The sequence below is a fragment of the Oryctolagus cuniculus genome, chromosome 14 (genome assembly GCF_964237555.1).
Source record: "Oryctolagus cuniculus chromosome 14, mOryCun1.1, whole genome shotgun sequence".
Taxonomy (NCBI): Eukaryota; Metazoa; Chordata; class Mammalia; order Lagomorpha; family Leporidae; genus Oryctolagus; species Oryctolagus cuniculus.
The window spans coordinates 323,727-343,763 of record NC_091445.1 but is presented as its reverse complement, the minus strand read 5'-3'; the positions used below and the strand labels follow the sequence as shown (position 1 = coordinate 343,763).

The 20,037-nt window shown below is 43.2% G+C and overlaps 1 protein-coding gene across 6 annotated transcripts in view; it reads left to right on the top strand.

The window, feature by feature from the left end:
- The window catches only part of ANKRD31 (ankyrin repeat domain 31), a 201,547-nt gene that overhangs the window by 62,983 nt on the left and 118,527 nt on the right, over positions 1-20,037 (top strand). For all 6 annotated transcript variants that reach the window (XM_051838688.2, XM_051838689.2, XM_051838690.2 and 3 more), the window contains exons 4-7: positions 3,653-3,693; positions 7,796-7,866; positions 15,114-15,157; positions 18,424-19,077. In XM_051838688.2, coding sequence (XP_051694648.2) covers positions 3,653-3,693; positions 7,796-7,866; positions 15,114-15,157; positions 18,424-19,077 — 810 coding nt within the window. The remainder of the gene's footprint in view (positions 1-3,652; positions 3,694-7,795; positions 7,867-15,113; positions 15,158-18,423; positions 19,078-20,037) is intronic.

Sequence of the window (20,037 nt, the reverse complement as noted above, 5' to 3'; positions counted from 1 at the left end):
TGAGTCCCTTAGGAAAAAATTGATTATGCCCTTCTGTTGCTTAACAGATGAACAGTTTCAGCTCCCATTGTGCTCAGAGGCATTAACTCATGCCTGTAGAAAAGGAAACAGAACAAAACAAGACACAACAAAAACAGAACAGCTATCTGGTTCATCTTCCCTTCTCTCCTGCTGTCTTGTCTTTTGCATTTATCAATGTGAGTAGGGTCAAGTGAAAAATGAACCTGCAACAGGGTGTGTATTACTGGTCCCTTAGTGAGCAAAGTGAGTGTTGCCGATACTGGAATGAATTGATTTGTGGCGTGCAGGAAATACCTGGTAAGTGTGTAAGTATATCCTGTTGAATGAATCCTTGGAAATTTCTAGATCTGTCTCTTGAGGTTCTTTCTTACCTCTGGGCCTCTGAGCTTTGTTAAGTCTTCTTAGGAAGTTTATACATGAGGAACTGACATGATATCTAGGTGGGGTTGTATTATCTGTAAATAAAACTATCATTAATTGTTGAAGACTGAGGTTCTCTGTTGTGTAACTGTATTGTGATCACTAAAATGTGTGCAGCTTTGGGAAATGACTTTATTTTTAGAAAGCTTTAATGTTGATCATAGAAACAAACGGGGTACCCAAAGAGAGGTCTTTTTCTAAAGATCTTTGATGCTGACAACATATTTAAGGCAAGGGTTTGTTTTAAGGTGATGAAAATCAATTTGCCATGAAATCTTAAAATAGAAGCATTTTATTAGTGCATTTCATCCTTTTTTAAAAGAGATACATCTTCAGATTTTGTGGTATGAGTTGAGAATTAGGCAGAATGAGTTTGGCACTCAATACTGTGACACTGAGTTGTATAATTTCTGGTTCTCAGGAGAAATATTCAAACTCAGAACCTGACAAGAATGGCTTCTCAGAAGCCTCATAGGTTAATGAAGAGGGGTGAAGTAAGAATAAAAAAAGGAACACTTCCCTTTCTTTTCATTTAAGTCCCACAAATTCTTTTATAGAGAGAAGTTAAGACAGAGAAAAAAGAGCCAAAGCTATAAAACCCTTAGAAGATGACATGGTGGGAAGGCATCCTGACACTGGATTTGGCAATAATGTCTTGAATATAACACTAAATACACAGCTACAAAAGAAATGATAGATGTTAGATTTCATAAAAGAAATAATAGATATTAGATTTAATAAAAGGAATAATAGATGTTAGATTTAATGAGAATTGAAAACCATTGTATGCCAAAGAACACTGGCAGAAGAGTGAAAAGGAAATCCATGGAAGGAGAGAAGATATTGGCAAATCATGTCTGATAAAGTGTTAATATCCAGAATATATAGAGAATTCTTAAAAATCAGCAACAACTACAAAAGACAAATAAAAACTGGACAGGGCAGGCATTTTGGTAGATTAAACCACTGCTTAGGACTCCTGCATCCCCTGTTGGAATGTCTGGATTGAATCTCAGCTCTGCTTAAGATCTGCCTTCTTGCTGGTGGTACTATAAGCAGCAGCAGATGATGGCTCAAGGACTTGGGTCCCTGTCTCCTGTGCGGGAGACCTGGATTTAGTTTGTGGCTCCTGGTTTTGGCCTTGCCTAGCCCTGGCTGTTGCAGGCATTTGAGGAGTGAACCAGTGGATGGAAGATCTCTCTCTCTCTCTTCCTCTCTTGCTCTGCCTTTCAAATACATAAAAATCTACAAAAAACTTCAATAGATATTTCACCAAAGAAGAAACATGAATGGCCAAGAAGCTTATGAAAGGATGCTCAATATCATTAATCATACAAACTCAAACTACAGTTAGTTACCACTTCACACCCAAGAGGTGACTATTATAATAAAAAATAGAAAAAAGCAAGTGTGGGCAGGGATATGAAGAAACCTTTGTGGAAGGTTTACAGAACCCTTGTGCGCACACAAAATGGTGTTACTGCTGTGGAAAGTGATATGGCTGGTTCTTTTATTTTTTTAACTTTTATTTAATAAATATAAATTTCCAAAGTACAGCTTTTGGATTACAGTGGCTTCTCTCCCCCACCCCCATAACTTCCCTCCCACCCACAACCCTCCAGTCTCCCGCTCTCTCTCCCATTCCATTCACATCAAGATTCATTTTCAACTATCTTTATATACAGAAGATCGATTTAGTATATATTAAGTAAAGATTTCAACAGTTTGCACCCACACAGAAAAACAAAGTGTAAAGTACTGTTTGAGTACTAGTTATAGCATTAAATCACATTGTACAACACATTAAGGACAGAGATCCTACAATGGGAGTAAGTGCACAATGACTCCTGTTGTTGACTTAACAAATTGACACTCTTGTTTATGGCATCAGTAATCAACCTAGGCTCTTGTTATGAGTTGCCAAGGCTATGGAAGCCTTTTGAGTTTGCCAACTCTGATCTTATTTACATAAGGTCATAGTCAAAGTGGAAGTTCTCTCCTCTCTTCTGAGAAAGGTACCTCCTTCTTTGATGGCCCGTTCTTTCTGCTGGGATCTCACTCACGGAGATCTTTCATTTAGGTCATTTTTTTTTTTTTGCCAGTGTGTCTTGGCTTTCCGTGCCTGGAATACTCTCATGGGCATTTCAGCCAGATCCGAATGCCTTCAGGGCTGATTCTGAGGCCAGAGTGCTGTTTAGGACATCCACCATTCTATGAGTCTGCTGTGTATCCCACTTCCCATGTTGGATTGTTCTCTCTCCTTTTTAATGCTATCAGTTAGTATTAGCAGACACTAGTCTTGTTTATGTGATCCCTTTGACTCTTAATCCTATCATTATGACCAACTGTGAACTGAAATTGATCACTTGGACTAGTGAGATGATATTGGTACATGCCACCTTGATGGGATTGAATTGGAATCTAACTCTACCGTTTGGGGCAAGTCAGATTGAGCATGTCCCAAACTGTACATCTCCTCCCTCTCTTATTCCCACTCTTATATTTAACAGGGATCACTTTTCAGTTAAATTTAAACACCTAAGAATAATTGTGTGCTAATTACAGAGTTCAACCAATAGTATTAAGTAGAACAAAAAAAATACTAAAAGGGAAAAGTATTAAGTTGTTCATCAACAGTCAGGACAAGGGCTGATCAAGTCACTGTTTCTCATTTCACTTCAACAGGTTTCCTTTTTGGTGCTCAGTAGGCTGGTTCTTAAGATTAAATGTAGAATTTTCATACAATCGAGCAATTCCACCTCTGGGTATGTTCCCCAAAGAAGTGAAAGTGGGGTCTCAAAGAGTTACTTCTACCCTTGTGTTCATATAGCCTCCCAAGATGGAAACAGTGCAGGTATCCATCAGCTGGTGAGTGGACAAAATGTACATACATACAGTGAACCTTCAAAAGGAAGAACATACTGACGCATGCTGGCAACCTGGAAGACATTGTGATCAGTGAAATAAGCTAGTCAGAAAATGACAAATATTGCATGAGTCCCCTTGGAGATACATGCAAGTGATGGTTGTACAATCTTGTGAATGTTCTTGATGCCACAGAACTGTATATGTAAGCGTGGTTAAGATGGTGAATTGTGCCACAATAATGAAAAGAAGAAAGAACATACAAGAATTACCGTGAGTGTTAGTTTTTAGTTTGTGGTGTTGGATTACCCTATCAGTTTGAAAAAAATTACTATTTTCTTCTTAGCAACCTCCAGGTGAAGCAGGACAAATTCCAGCTTTGTTACAGTAAGTTCACTAATTTTTGCTTCTCATTATATTGTAAGTTTAGTTAATTTGTTGTGGTTTTGTATATCTAAGAAGAATCTTAATTTTTTTTTAAAAGATTTTGTTTGAGAGACAGAGTTAGAAGAGAGGAGGGAGAGACAGAAAGTTCCATCCTCTGGTTCACTCCCCAGATGGCTGCAACGGCCAGAGCTGGTCCAGTCTGAATCCAGGAGCCAGGCACTTCTGGGTCTCCCATGCGGGTTCTTTCCCAAGCCATAGAGGAGAGCTGGATGGGAAGAGGAATAGCAGGGACTAGAACCAGCACCCATATGGGATGCTGGCGCCACAGGAGGAGGGTTAGTCTACTATGCCACAGTGCTGGCCCCAATCTTAATTTTCTTAAGACTTTTGGAATTATTTTATATATTTTGAGTAATTGTCCTTTTAGAGGCACAAGTATGTATTATTTTACAGACATTCTAGGTAAGTTTCATTTCACACAAAAGAATACCAGATTTAGGTAAATTGATTTTCTGTTAATACTGTTTTTTTTTTTTTTTAAATCTTTATTTATTTATTTATTTATTTTTTTGCCAGGCAGAGTGGACAGTGAGAGAGAGAGACAGAGAGAAAGGTCTTCCTTTGCCGTTGGTTCACCCTCCAATGGCCGCCGCTGCAGCCAGCGCACCGCGCTGATCTGATGGCAGGAAACAGGAGCCAGGTGCTTCTCCTGGTCTTCCATGGGGTGCAGGGCCCAAGCACCTGGGCCATCCTCCACTGCACTCCCTGGCCACAGCAGAGGGCTGGCCTGGAAGAGGGGCAACCGGGACAGAATCCGGCGCCCCGACCGGGACTAGAACCCGGTGTGCCGGCGCCGCTAGGCGGAGGATTAGCCTAGTGAGCCGCGGCGCCGGCCTTGTTAATACTGTTTTAAAAGCAAACTTGGAGGCTAGCATGAGAAAAGAATTTAGCTTACTAAAATTAGATTTTATACAACTATTATAACTTGAAAAAACTTTATCCTTTCAGTTATTTTAAAACAGTGATTTTCAAAGTATGTTTTGAGGATCTTCTGGAGTCCCTGAGATTGTTGTAGAGAATCTGTGAGGTCAAAACCATTTTCAAGCCAGCGCCGCGGCTCACTAGGCTAATCCTCCACCTGCAGCACCGGCACCCCGGGTTCTAGTCCCAGTAGGGGTGCTGGATTCTGTCCCGGTTGCTCCTCTTCCAGCCCAGCTCTCTGCTGTAGCCCGGGAAGGCAGTGGAGGATGGCCCAAGTCCTTGGGTCCTGCACCCCATGGGAGACCAGGAGAAGCACCTGGCTCCTGGCTTCAGACCAGCGCGGTGCGCTGGCCGCAGCACGCCAGCCACAGTGGCCATTGGGTGGTGAACCAACGGCAAAGGAAGACCTTTCTCTCTGTCTCTCTCACTGTCCACTCTGCCTGTCCAAAAAAAAAAAAAAAAAAAAAACACACCATTTTCATAACGATACTGACTTTGCCTGTTTTGTGATGCCAAAGCCCTTGTGAGTAAAATGGTGGTGCCTTAATAGGAATTATGGCTGTAACACCAAACAATGCTAGTGATTATTGTATTTTTCGCTGCCATATACTCTCAGCCAAAAAAAGGCCGTTTTTAGATGAGGATATGTTTGATGAAACAGAAAAGTTACTAGTTTTATTAAGTCTTTACCTTTGAGTGTATTTCTCTTTAATATTTTGTGTGATGAAATGGGAAGTTTAGCCTACCAATTCAGATGCCATCGTCCCCTGAGTACCTGGGTTCAATACCTGGCTCTAGCTCCTGACTCCACCTTCCTTCTAATGCAGACATCTCTGTTGTTTGTTTGTTCATCCATCCATCCATCCATCCATCCATTTATTTCTTACCCAGAAACCTTTTATTTAAGGTATACAAACGTTATGCTTTTCATAATACAAGTTTAGGAATATAGTGATTCTTCCCACCCATGCACCCACTCTCCTTCCTCCTCCCCTCCTATTCCCATTCTTATTTTTTCTTTTTACCAAGATCTATTTTCATTTAACTTTATACGCATAAGATTAACTCTATACTAAGTAAAGAGTTCAACAAATAGTATGAAAAAAAAAAAGCTGTTCCTCAAGAGTTGAGACAAGGGCTGCACAAAATCATTGCATCTCAAAATGTCCATTTCACTTTTTTTTTTTTTTTGACAGGCAGAGTGGACAGTGGGAGAGAGAGAGAGAGAGACAGACAGAAAGGTCTTCCTTTTGCCGTTGGTTCACCTTCCAATGGCCGCTGTGGCCGGCGCGTTGCACTGATCCGAACCAGGAGCCAGGTGCTTTTCCTGGTCTCCCATGTGGGTGCAGGGCCCAAGGACTTGGGCCATCCTCCACTGCACTCCTGGGCCATAGCAGAGAGCTGGCCTGGAAGAGGGGCAACCAGGACAGAATCTGGCGCCCCGACCGGAACTAGAACCCGGGGTGCCGGTGCCGCAAGGCGGAGAATTAGCCTATTGAGCCACGGCACCAGCCCCATTTTGCTTCTATAGATTACCTTTTAGGTGCTCTATTAGTTACCACAGATCAGGGAGAACCTATGATACCTTAATCCATGTCTAACCTGCCAGGCTGTCCCATTGTTGAATCAAGCTATGGCTTTATTTTGTTTTCAATAATCTTGTTCTGCTCAAAGCATCACATTTTAGGAAAAAAAACAGCATTCTTTCCTTTTTGCTTCACAGAAATTATCATTATTTATGAGTAGTTTCATTTCTGTCTTCAAGATAGTTTATATTGATCACTTCAGTTTTGTGGTAGAAGAAAAGGCTAACTTGTTATTCTTGCTTAAGATTCAAGTAGCTATGCCTGGAACATAGAAACTGATTTCTAAAGCGGAAGCAAGGGACTTTTGTGTGTTTTTAAAGGAAGACACTTTGGTTGCACTTGTGCAGTAAATTAGGCTGAGGGAAAAAAAAGTGGCTGATTTGCCTTTCTTTCTTTTTTTTTTTTTTTTTTTTTTTTTTTTTTTTTTTTGACAGGCAGAGTGGACAGTGAGAGAGAGAGACAGAGAGAGAAAGGTCTTCCTTTTGCCGTTGGTTCACCCTCCAATGGCCGCCGCTGCAGCCGGCGCACCGCGCTGATCCTGGCAGGAGCCAGGAGCCAGGTGCTTTTCCTGGTCTCCCATGGGGTGCAGGGCCCAAGCACCTGGGCCATCCTCCACTGCACTCCCTGGCCATAGCAGAGAGCTGGCCTGGAAGAGGGGCAACCGGGACAGAATCCGGCGCCCTGACCGGGACTAGAACCCGGTGTGCCGGCGCCGCAAGGTGGAGGATTAGCCTATTGAGCCACGGCGCCGGCTCTGATTTGCCTTTCTTCAGTCAAATATTTTTAAATTTTTTTTTTATTTGACAGAGCTAGACAGTGAGAGAGAGAGACAGAGAGAAAGTTCTTCCTTCTGTTAGTTCATCCCCCCAAATGGCCGCTGTGGCTGGAACTCTGCCAATCTGAAGCCAGGAGCCAGATGCTTCTCCCTGGTCTCCTCATGTGGGTGCAGCTGCCCAAGCACTTAGGCCATCCTCCACTGCCCTCCTGGGCCACAGCAGAGAGCTGGACTGGAAGAGGAGCCACCGGGACTAGAACCCGGCTCCCATATGGGATGCTGGTGCCGCAGGCAGAGGATTAACCAAGTGAGCCACGGAGCCGGCCCATCTTCAGTCAACTTTTAATTATTCAAGTGAAGATGATCAGAATTGCAGATTACGCATGACCCTTATTTTGCTTTCCACCTCTTCCCTTCAGTATTTCCTGCCCTTTCCATCATGACCAACTGTCGGTGTGTCTGTGGATGGCCGAGCTACATAATCATTTTCTCCTTGGCCCACTATTCCTACCTGGCAGTCATCAGACCTCATTGTGGTTTCACTTGCTTGCGCATTAATTTTTCAGTTTTCTCCTTCATTTTTGCAACCACTTAAAATGTAAAAGTTAACAAATTGGGAATAGTCATAAAAATATGGAGGTATATCCTATTTGGAAAGCCCTTTAAATAAAAAGAAAACTTAAATTGTATTTGCATGAGAAAGGGTGGTTTTTCTTCCCATTTCAGATTTATTTTTATTTACTGATTGATGTGCTTTTAGGAGCAGAGGTCCACCGCTTGCCGTGCTGTTTCCTCAGGCTGTGCTTCCACTGAACCACGGAAACACTGGAGGTGGGTTTTCACGTATGTAAGTCTGAGAAGAGGTGGGTTTTCATGTATGTAAGTCTGAGAAGAGGTGGGTTTTCATGTATGTAAGTCTGAGAAGAGGTGGTTTTCACGTATATAAGTCTGAAAAGAGGTGGGTTTTCACGTATGTAAGTCTGAGGTGGTATTCACGTATGTAAGTCTGAAAAGAGGTGTGTTTTCATGTATGTAAGTCTCAGAAGTGGTGGGTTTTCACGTATGTAAGTCTGAGTAGAGGTGGTTTTCACGTATGTAAGTCTGAAAAGAGGTGGGTTTTCACGTAAGTTTGAGAAGAGGTTGGTTTTCACATTGTAAGTCTGACAAGAGGTGTGTTTCACGTAAGTAAGTTTGAGAAGAGGTTGGTTTCACGTATGTAAGTCTGAGAATTGGGTTTTCACGTATGTAAGTCTGAAAAGAGGTGGGTTTCACGTATGTAAGTCTGAGAAGAGGTGGGTTTTCACGTATGTAAGTCTGAGAAGAGGTGGGTTCACGTATGTAAGTCTGAAAAGAGGTGGTTTTCACGTATGTAAGTCTGAGATGAGGTGGGTTTTCACGTATGTAAGTCTGAGATGAGGTGGGTTTTCACGTATGTAAGTCTGAGAAGTAGATGGTTTCCCATATTAAGTTTGAGTAGAGGTGGGTTTTCACGTATGTAAGTCTGAAAAGAGGTGGGTTTTCACATATGTAAGTCTGAGACGAGGTGTGTTTTCATGTATGTAAGTCTGAGTAGAGGTGGTTTTCACATATGTAAGTGTGAAAAGAGGTGGGTTTTCACGTATGTAAGTCTGAGTAGAGGTGGTATTCACGTATGTAAGTCTGAAAAGAGGTGTGTTTTCATGTATGTAAGTCTCAGAAGTGGTGGGTTTTCACGTATGCAAGTCTGAGAAGAGGTGGGTTCACGTATGTAAGTCTGAAAAGAGGTGGGTTTTCACGTATGTAAGTCTGAGAAGAGGTGGGTTTTCACATATGTAAGTCTGAGAAGAGGTGGGTTCACATATTAAGTCTGAGAAGAGGTGGTTTTCACGTATGTAAGTCTGAGATGAGGTGGTTTTCACATATGTAAGTCTGAGATGAGGTGGGTTTTCACGTATGTAAGTCTGAGAAGTAGTTGGTTTCCCGTATTAAGTTTGAGTAGAGGTGGGTTTCACGTATGTAAGTCTGAAAAGAGGTGGGTTTTCACATATGTAAGTCTGAAAAGATGTGGGTTTCACGTATGTAAGTCTGAGAAGAGGTGGGTTTTCATGTATGTAAGTCTGAGATGAGGTGGGTTTTCACGTATGTAAGTCTGAGAAGAGGTTGTTTAAACGTATGTAAGTCTGAAAAGAGGTGGTTTTCACGTAAATAATTCTGAGTAGAGGTGGGTTTCACGTATGTAAGTCTGAGTAGAGGTGGTTTTCACGTATATAAGTCTGAGAATAGCTGGGTTTTCATGTGTGTAAGTCTGAGAAGAGGTGGTTTTCACGTATGTAAGTCTGAGAAGAGGTGGTTTTCACGTATGTAAGTGTGAAAAGAGGTGGGTTTTTACGTATGTAAGTCTGAGTAGAGGTGGTATTCACGTATGTAAGTCTGAAAAGAGGTGTGTTTTCATGTATGTAAGTCTCAGAAGTGGTGGGTTTTCACTTATGTAAGTCTGAGAATTGGGTTTTCACGTATGTAAGTCTGAAAAGAGGTGGTTTTCACGTATGTAAGTCTGAGATGAGGTGGGTTTTCACGTTGTAAGTCTGACAAGAGGTGTGTTTCACGTATGTAAGTCTGAGAAGAGGTTGGTTCATGTATGTAAGTCTGAGTAGAGGTGGTTTTCACGTATGTAAGTCTGAAAAGAGGTGGGTTTTCACGTATGTAAGTCTGAGACGAGGTGGGTTTTCATGTATGTAAGTCTGAGACGAGGTGTGTTTTCATGTATGTAAGTCTGAAAAGAGGTGGGTTTCACGTATGTAAGTCTGAGAAGAGGTGGGTTAACGTATTAAGTCTGAAAAGAGGTGGTTTTCACGTATGTAAGTCTGAGAAGAGGTGGGTTTTCACGTATGTAAGTCTGAAAGGAGGTGTGTTTCACGTATGTAAGTCTGAGAAGAGGTGGGTTTCAGGTATGTAAGTCTGAGAAGAGGTGGTTTTCACATATGTAAGTCTGAAAACAAAATTTGTTCATGCCTAAAAACAGAAGGCTTATTTATGTATGGATTTATGAATGATTAGTCTGATGCAGCGTGCATCTTTTATTTTTCTAAGATTTATTTGAAAGTTGGAGTTACACAGAGAGAGGCGAGGCAGGGGGGTGGGTCTTCCATCTGCTGATTCACTCCCCAGTTGCCTGCAATGGCCGGAGCTGAGCTGATTCGAAGCCAGGAGCCAGAAGCCTCCTCTGGGTCTCCCACGCGGGTGCAGGGGCCCAAGAACTTAGGCCATTTTCTGCTGCTTTCCCAGGCCATAGCAGAGAGCTGGATCGAAGTAGAGCAGCTGGGACTTGAACCAGCACCCATATGGTATGCCGGTGCTTCAGGCCAGGGCTTTAACCTGCTGCACCACAGCGCCAGCCCCGCAGCGTGCATCTTCAAGTGAAGTTGGTGTTGATGGTGACCCTGGGTCGTGCTGTGCACTTGAGGGGAGAAGCAGAGCAGGTGTCGTCAGTACCAGCTGCACCAAACGCTTGCTCTTTTGACTTGTGATTTTAAGGCTCAATTTGAAACCAGTGCTTGTTTTTTTATGTTCATAACATTTCTTAATATGTGTGTTGTGCCTTTTTTGGCTGACAGTCACACAGGCCAGTATTACCCTGGGTTTTTGGCTGTATTAGTAGATGGCATCTTTGTCTTGAAGTACCATGTGGCCAACCACAGACCTTTTTTTTTTTTTTTTTTAGATTTATTTATCTATTTGAAAGGCAGAGTGACAGGGAGGGAGGGAAGAAAGCAGAGAAAGAGAGAGAGAGAGGGAGGGAGGGAGAGAGAGAGGGAAGGAAAGAGAGAGATGCTTCTATCCATTGATTTACTCCCTAAATGGCCACAATAGCCAGTGTTGGGCCAGGAACCAGGAATTCCATCCTGGTCTCCCATATGAGTGGCAGGGACCCAAGTATTTGGGCCATCTTTGGTGCCTTCCTAGGTGCATTAGCAGGGAGCAAGGTGGGAAGTCTAACAGGTGGGACTCAGACCACACCTCCAGTATGGGATGCCAGCATTGCAAGCTGTGGCTTAACCTGGTGGTGCACAACACTGGCCACTACTAACACTAACTCTTACATGCACTCCTAATCTCTAGATTTTGGTTTTTAATAGTACCTGTTCATTCTTGTAATAAGTATTGAGCCTTCTTTGTGCCCAATTTATGGGTGCAGTGAGTGTATAAATGCTAAATAAACGAGGATCCTTACAGAATTGGTAACCGTCTTATAGCTTGAAGATAAACAGGATGGCTCTTAACATCCTGTCACTGCTAAAAAGCAAGGACTCTCAATGATGTCTGGGGTCGGTGCTGAAAAAATAAGGAGCTGACTCGTTATGCTTCTGCTGATCAGTTTGGTAGAGGCAAAACAGTGATTCTTAGTTCGTGCTTCGTGTGCCTTGTCCTTTATATGAAATATTTGAAGTATAAACATTTACTGGGGCCGGCGCTGTGGCGTAGTGGGTAAAGCTGCCGCCTGCAGTGTTGGCATCACATATGGGTGGTGGTTTGAGTCCCGGCTGCTCCGCTTCCATTCCTGCTCTCTGCTATGGCCTGGGAAAGTAGTAGAAGATGGAAGACCTCTCTCTCTGCCTCTCCTTCTCTCTCTGTGTAACTCTGACTTTCAAATAAATAAATACAATCTTTAAAAAATCATTTACTTTAAATTGTTTAAGGGAATTTAAATTCATAATCAGTATTTAAATGTTCAAGAAGCAGTAATTTTCAAGTTTTCATCTTTTCGATATAAAAGTTTAATAAACTGACTTAAATAAGTGCAAATAGTAATTGATTTGTTCTTCAGATATGTAAAAGACTTTGTGACTTGGTAAAAGTCAGATCATTATCAAATAACCTGACATGATTCAGACTATGACGAATGTACCTTTTACAAGATGCAGCTGTTGATACACTGAAGAGGCACGTTGATGAAACTGACAGAGGGACCGTCTTAGAGGTTGAAGTCCTTTATCCCAAAATGATCTTAAGCAATTTGAAACCGAGAAATCAGGGACGATGTTATGCCTTAGGCATTCCTTTTCCTTCTTTGGATTTTGGCCTTGGCAGGTGTCAGCAATTGTTACATAAAAGATCTATTCTCATGCATGATCCTAGTATTTATAGGAAAACAAGGGTCCACTCTGTCCTCCACTTCACATAGCTCCAGCCTCCTGCCCACTTGCCTTTTGGGGAGCCGTTGATCCCTTGTGATGCTGTTGATTTCTGTGTACTGTTGTCCTGCCCTTAATGACTGTGTGCTCTCAAGTCTCACTGACGTGCCAGGATGAGTAGTTTGTGATTTTCTTGCTGCCCTGAAGCTGTGGTGACTAGAGACTGGAGTTGGCAGTTCCCATCCCTTTTAGCACTTTGTTTCAGCTCTCTCTTGCTTCTACTCCTTTCTTTGTGATCAGAACAGAAAAATCATTTAATTCCAGACTGTAGGTTAATCTTATGGAAGTACTGTTTAATCATTAGCTTTTGTAGTTGACTCTGTTTAATATAAATAAAGTCCTATCTTCTCTCTCCAAATTGAAAGGGTAATTCTAATCAAACTGTAGAATGACCAGAATAAGCCAATTATGTTAATTGTGCTAGCTTGGCCTTAGAGTGTTTGTGTATAAGTTAAGTTTATATGCAAGTTAAAATTGTTGTGTAGATTAAAACTCAGCTCCTATGGCCACATTCTTTGTCTTTGGCACTTCAGAGTTAATTCTTACACATACCATTACATTATTTCTCTCTCAAATGCAAAGTAGAGGAATTACAAACTCTTCTAGTAATTATAGAGTATATACAAGAATTAAGAATAATGCTTTTTGGGCTGACAGTGTGGTACAGCAGATAAAGCTGCTGCCTTTGACACCAGTATCCTATGTGGGTGCCAGTTCGTGTCCCTGCTGCTCCATATCTGATCCAGCTCCCTAATGGTCTGAGAAAAGTAGTGGACGATGGGCCAAGTGTTTGGACCCCTACCACCCACATGAGATACTTGGATGAAGCACCTGGCTCCTGGCTTCAGCCTGGCCCAGTTTGGCTGTTGCAGCTGTCTGGGGAATGAACCAGCAGATGGAAAATCTCTCTCTCTTTGTCTCTCTATCTCTCTCTGTAACTTTTTTTTTCTTCAAGATTTATTTATTTAAAAATCAGAGAGACTTTACACACACAGAGAGAAGGAGAGGCAGAGAGACAGAGAGGTCCTCCATTTGCTGGTTCACTCCCCAGTTGGCTACAATGGTTGGAACTGCACCGATTCGAAGCCAGGAGCCAGGAGCCTCCCCTGGGTTTCCCACAAGGCTTCAGGGGCCCAAGCATTGGGCCATCTTCTACTGCTTTCCCAGGCCACAGCAGAGAGCTGGATTGGAAGTGGAGCAGTCGGGACCCGAGCTGGCGCCCATATAGGATGCTGGCAGGCAGCGGCTTCACCCACTATGCCACAGTGCCGGCCCCTCTCTGTAACTTTCAAATAACTAAAAAGATAATATTTTTTGTATTTGTAAATTTAAAGTACACTTCATAGTTAGAGAATGAGAATTCCTTCTAAAAATTCTTTAATACAGTAATAAATTACTATAAAATATTTTACTGATTTATTGAGTTTTGAAAATAGGAACTGCAGGCATAAACCAGAAATGATCATTTTGAAGATGCAGTGGTTGAAGACAACAAGGGAGGATGTGAGATTCTTTGTTTCAATGCAGGGGAGGAGGAAGAGGGTGAAATCTTCTTGTCCGGTTTTAACTTTAACCCTCCAAGGATCTGAGAGTTTTGTTTAGGAAAGACTCCTTGCAAGCATAGAGGTTAAGATTCAGACTGTAAATGTGCCATCACTGCTTGACACAAAGGTTTCTAAAGCAAGGATGAGAAATTATTTGTTCTTAAGACTTTTTGCTTAGCATCGTTTGAGGGAATGGAATGCCATGAACGTAACTTTCCTAGCTGGTTTCATAGTCATCATTTCTTTTCTTTTTTTAATCATTAAATGGCAAAGGTGAAGCAAGAAAAAAAAAAACATATTGTGGAAAATGTGAAGCTCTGTGAATGTATTTATACTTATTCTACTTCCCCCCGCAACCGTCCCACCTGAAAAAATGTGTCTGCCTTGAATGTGCATTCTGAGGTTCAGCAAATAGCTGCTTTCTTTTATTCTAGTTGTATAGATGGTTCAGAAGAAGCCAGACGTGACCAAACACGCTTGAAGCATCCATAGTCCTGAATTCCCACCCAACTATGTCAGAATACCTGAGTCTTGGTGGTGGAGGTAGAAGGCAAAGGGAGTGTGGAGTGGAAGTACTTTTTCCCTCGTCTTGGCTCAGTCTGACTTGACTTGAGCTGCCATCGGAGGACTATGGGGGCAAGGCAGCAGTCCTCATACTGTTCAGGGAGACTTCAAGATTTGTTTATTTGTTTGAAAGGCAGAGTTATGTTGAGAGAGAGAGAGGGAGAGAGAAGATTGACAAGATCTTCCGTTCACTAGGTCACTCTGCAAATGGCCTCAAAGAACCAGAAACTTCATCCAGGTCTCCCACATGGGTGGCAGGGGCCCAAGGACTTGGGCCATCCTGCTGCTTTCCCAGGCATGTTAGCAGGGAACTGGCTCAGAAGTGGAGCACTGGACTAGGACGGGCACCATATGAGATGCAGGCTGTGGTTTAACCCACTACACTACCACGCTGGCTTCTCCAGGGCCTTTGACTCCTTCTGGCCCCTGTGGGTGTTCGTTTCATGCCTCTCTCTAGAGGCGTGAATTCACATAAGCTTTGTTACCTGTAATGGAGCAGATGATGATACTGGAAAAGTCAGAATGGTTTTTCAGCCAAAAAAGAGTTAACATTGATTTTTGGCTAAACTAATTTCAGATAATTACAAGTCTATCTGAAGGCATATACAATTTTTGTTTAAAAAAATGGAGCAATTTTATAACCTCATTGCCAAGACAATAGTAATTTTATATTAATAAATCCATATTTATATGTCACTCGACTGAGGGGAACTCAAGTTAATTGATTGTAAAATGCTGAGTGAGAGGGCATATTTTTAGTACTGTAGTAAACAAATAAAAATATATCGTTGTCTTCTAGGACCTGTGGCTGAAAGTCCTGAAGTTCTGCTGTACCCGGAAAAGGTTGGTCTGTGTCACAGAGATTAGTTTTGTGGAACGTGGATTTAATTAAAAATGTATTGAAAATGTTTGTCTGGGGGCCAGCGGTGTGATGTTGTAGGTGAATCTGCAGGTGCAATGCCTTCATCCCGCATATGGGGGCTGGTTCCTGTCCTGGCTGCTCCACTTCGGAACCAGCTCCCTGCTAATGGCCTGGAAAAAGCAGCGAAAGATGGCCTAAGTGCTTTGTCCCTCGTCACCCAAGTGGCTTTAACCTGGGCCAGTGCTGACCGTTGAGACCATCTGGAGAGTGGACCAGTGGATGAAAGATCTCTCGCTGTCTGTCTCTCCCTCTTTCTCTGTAACTCTGACTTTCAAAATAAATAAATAAATCTTAAAGAAAATTTTGGTCCTTACCATGGAGATTAGCTATGTAGATTATGGATTTTAAAAAAAATGTTTCAGTGACAATATCAAGTTCATTCAGTCTCCCCTAGGCAAGAATATGACTTAGGCTCCATTTCAATAGATAGAAATCTTTTTTGTCAATAGGTCTTCCGGTGTTTATTCTTCCTTGTGTCTAACAAAATGGGGTTTTCTATCTGTTTCTCAGCCAATGTGATGTCTGGTACTGTTTGTCTGGAGAAGTGTGTTACTTGTTAAGCTCGTTGCAGACATGACTAGTGAATTCCTGCTGTCCGCTTGTCTGTTACACTAGTCCTTCCAATACCTTGTGGTGGACACTGCTTTCTCTTTCTGGTTGCCTTCAGTGTCAACTTCGTGCTTTGGCTTTGCTTTCTGCTTGCTGTCTTGGGAACCAGAGGACTGTCCCCCGGCTCTCCCACTCTGCAGGGATAGCAAGCGGCAGAGCGTCTCCTCAGGCAGCCCTGCCATGCCTGTAGTTGTCTTTATCTCAGGTGCACCTTGCACAGTCCTGCCACCATGTCTTTTTACTTAAGCAGAGAGCCAAAAGGCAGGGGAAAGAACAGAAAATTTGGAACCAGGTTTAGGTTCCAAGTGCCACTCTGCCACATACATCTGTAAAGTACTGACTGTGAAACTCATTTCACGTAGGTGAGGACTCAGAGCACTGATGGCTCATGGTATCTGATACCCAGCTGATGTTTAAGAAATAGTGTGTTCCTCTCTTTCTCTTTCTCTCTCTCTTTTTTAAAGATTTATTTTATTTATTTGGAAGACAGAGTTACAGAGAGGTAGAGACAGAGAGTCTTCTATCCATGGTTCACTCCCCAGAGGGCCACAACGGCCGATCTGAAGCCAGGAGCCAGGAGCCTCCTCTGGGTCTCCCACGTGGGTGCAGGGGGCCAAGGACATGGGCCATCCTCCACTGCTATCCCAGGCCAAAAAGAGAGCTGGGTCAGAAGTGGAGCAGCGGAACTAGAACCAGCGCCCATATGGGATGCTGGTGCTGCAGGCCAGGGCTTTAACCCACTGTGCCACAGTGCCGGCCCTCTCTCTTTTTTAAAGATTTATTTATGAGGCTGGCATTGTGGTGTAGTGAGTTAAAGCCCCGGCCTACACCACCAGCATCCCATATGGGTGCTGGTTTAAGTCTTGGCTGCCCTACTTCCCATCCAGCTCCCTACTGATGTGCCTGGTAAGCAGCAGAGGTTGGCCCAAGTGCTTGGACCCCTGCACCCAAGTGGGAGACCTGGAGGAAGCTCCTGGCTCCTGACTTCAGCCTGGCGCAGCCCTGGTTGTTGCAGCCATTTGAGGAGTGAACCAGCAGATGGGAGACCTCTCTCTCCTTATCTCTACCTCTCTCCATAACTATTTCTTAAGTAAACAAATAAATGTTTTTAAAAATATTTTTTTAAAAAAACAGATAAAGAGAAATATCTTCCATCTGTTGGTTCACTCCCCAAATGTTTGCAATAGCTAGGGCTGGGCTAGGACAAAGTCAGATGCCCGGGATTTCATCCAGGTCTCCCACATGGGTGCAGAGGCCCAAGCCCTTGGGTCATCTTCTGCTGCTTTCTCAGGCCATTAGCAGCGAGCTGGATCAGAAGTGTGGGAGCTGGATCAGAAGTGGAGCAGTTGGGACTTGAACCAGTGCTCACATGGGATGCCAGTGTTGCAGGTGGCAGCTTTACCTGCTGTACCACATGCTGGCCCCATCCTCCCCTTTACTCTTTTACAAACCTTTAATTTCTGGCTCAGTCCTACCCCTTCTGTGTATCTGTTTCAGATAACTCTTATGATCTTGACCAGAGTAATTGTTCCCTATCTGGTAGTCATTATTCATCGACTATATAAATATTTCTTAATCCCGTGAACCCTTTCGCATTAATAGGTCTTTGTGAAGGATTTTTTGGATCAATAAGTTTGGAAAATACCATGTCCTAAGTCCTTAAAGGTTTACAATGCACATGCTCTGAAAAGTCCCAGTAAGGCAATTTGTTTAACTTTATTTCACCAAGCATTTTTCTAACATTTGTGAAAATCTGGGACTGGCATGACATAGTGGGTTAAGCTGCTGCTTGTGATGCTAACATCCCATGTGGGCACTGGTCAGTCCCGGCTGCTTCACTTCCTATCCAGCTCCCTGCTAGTATGCCCAGGAAAGCAGGGGAAGATGACCCAAGTGCTTAGGCCCCTCCCACCCACGTGGGAGATGTAGAAGAAGCTCCTGGGCTGTTCAGCTGTCCATGGCAGCTCCTCCTTGTTAGCACGTGATTTAAACCTAACGGGGTTTAAATACAGCCCAGCTACTGTTACTCTTGGCCCAGTAGTCAGCGTTTAATTGTGTACTCAGTCATTAGTAATTTGGTATAGGAGAGCAGTAACGAATATTCTTTTTATTTATGGAAGGTTGGAGGGGGTGTTTGACAACCCTTTGAAAATAATCACTTATTTAATAGGTAGAGAGAGAGAGAGAGACAGAGCGACAGATACAGAGCAGTCTCTTGTTGATGCCTTCCCCAAATGCCTGTATGGACTGGGTTTGGCCAGGGCTGAAGCCAGGAGCCAGGAACTCAACGCACTTCTCCACATGGGTGTCAGAGACCTGCCCATTTAACTCCAGCATTAGCTGCATCTTAGGTTGTGCGGTACCAGGAAGCTCGATTTGGTAATCAAGACTCAAAATTAGGTAGTCTGGAGGGAGACACAGGTCTGTCTCTAACCAGCGTATTCACTGCTAGGCCAGATGTCCGTCCCTGAATCTTTTGAGGATACCTTACAAAGAAAATACATTATAAAACTAAAACTTCATTTTAAACACTTTTTGTACATGTCCTAATCATAGAATTTCTATTTGGCGTACACAGGACCTGAGTGAAGACACAGATTCCCCTGAAGTTAGCCTTTTTTCAGGCGCTGCTGTTACAGTACCTGACACAGTTGCTGTGAAGAAGTCATCAGCAGAGCCAGAGACGGTCTTAGCTGCATCAGATCCGCTTCCTGAGTGTGGTTCAAAGGAAGTCTCACTGGGTGTGACTCGTGAAGAGAACTCTGATGCAGGAAGTTCTCTCGAAACTTTTGTGTCTGCCTTGGAGAGTAAGTTGCTGACATCACCAGGAAGTGGCTGGGAGGAACGACTGTTGGAACTGTCGGAAATAAAGAAGGATGCTGACCCTGGAGACTTGCTGAGTCCACTGAGAGACTCCCTGAGTTCCGTCCCCCTGCCTCTGACTGCCTGGATGGCATGTAGCGGAGATTTACCTCAAGGCACAGGAGGTGCGGCCTTGCCAGCTGAGTTGTTGGCAACCCTGAATGCGTCGTCAGAAGCCAGAGTGGGGCCCATCTGTCATGGAGAAGAGGAAGGTGGCAGTCTCAGTGCTAGAAACCAATCTTTGGAAGTGGAGCTCGACGAAGACTGCACGCAAGTAGCAGGGGTGGATTTGGAGTCTCTTTGTTACACACCACGTGAACACGGTTTCAGGCTAACTGAGCAGCGGGACAAGCATCTGACAGCAGAGAAAGTAGGTTAAGTATGAGGCTGTGAGTTTGCCTTCTGTGGTGACCTTTAATAAGTCCTCATTGTGTGAAGTTCACATTTTCTACTCAAATATCAACACTCAGATGATACTTTGTAATTTGAAGCAAACAGTGATCTTTTTAGAAATTCCTGTGGGATGGAGTTTCCAGAGGAATTAGAAAATTGGATAGATTTCTTCCCAGTAGACCCAAGAAGACATATTATTAGGTTGCTTATATAAAAGAAGGATTAATGCAAGAGACTTGGCGTTAATTTATAATTAGACATAGAACATATGCATTAGGCTGCCAGGAGAGGGGAAAAAATTGTGCCTCTCTTCAGGCTTAAGAAGAACTTTGCCTTCTGCGTCTGAGAATACTGCCCAGTGTCATAGCTGCGGGAGTTTAGAATTTCTGCTGTTCCAGCCCAGGTGGTTCTGCAGTGGCTGAGGTCCTTTTTCATGTTGGCAGTTTGTGTCCTCTATAAAAAATTCAGATATAGAATTACAGCTCCAGTCTCTAGAGATAAGCATTGTTAAAAGTTTCATTTGTTTTTATCATGTTCTATGTAAAGTTAATTTATACAAAAATGTCATTTGTATGCTTATTAACTTCTAAATTTCATATCTTGTTTGTCTTTCATGTAAGGAAATATAGCACTGTTTACATCTTTTAATTTGCTGAATGGTGACCAACTGTATCAGTATGTTATTATGAATTTATTTATTTATTTATTTTTATTTTTTTTGACAGGCAGAGTGGACAGTGAGAGAGAGAGACAGAGAGAAAGGTCTTCCTTTGCCGTTGGTTCACCCTCCAATGGCCAGCGCGCTGCGGCCGGCGCACCGCGCTGATCCGATGGCAGGAGCCAGGAGCCAGGTGCTTTTCCTGGTCTCCCATGGGGTGCAGGGCCCAAGCACCTGGGCCATCCTCCACTGCACTCCCTGGCCACAGCAGAGGGCTGG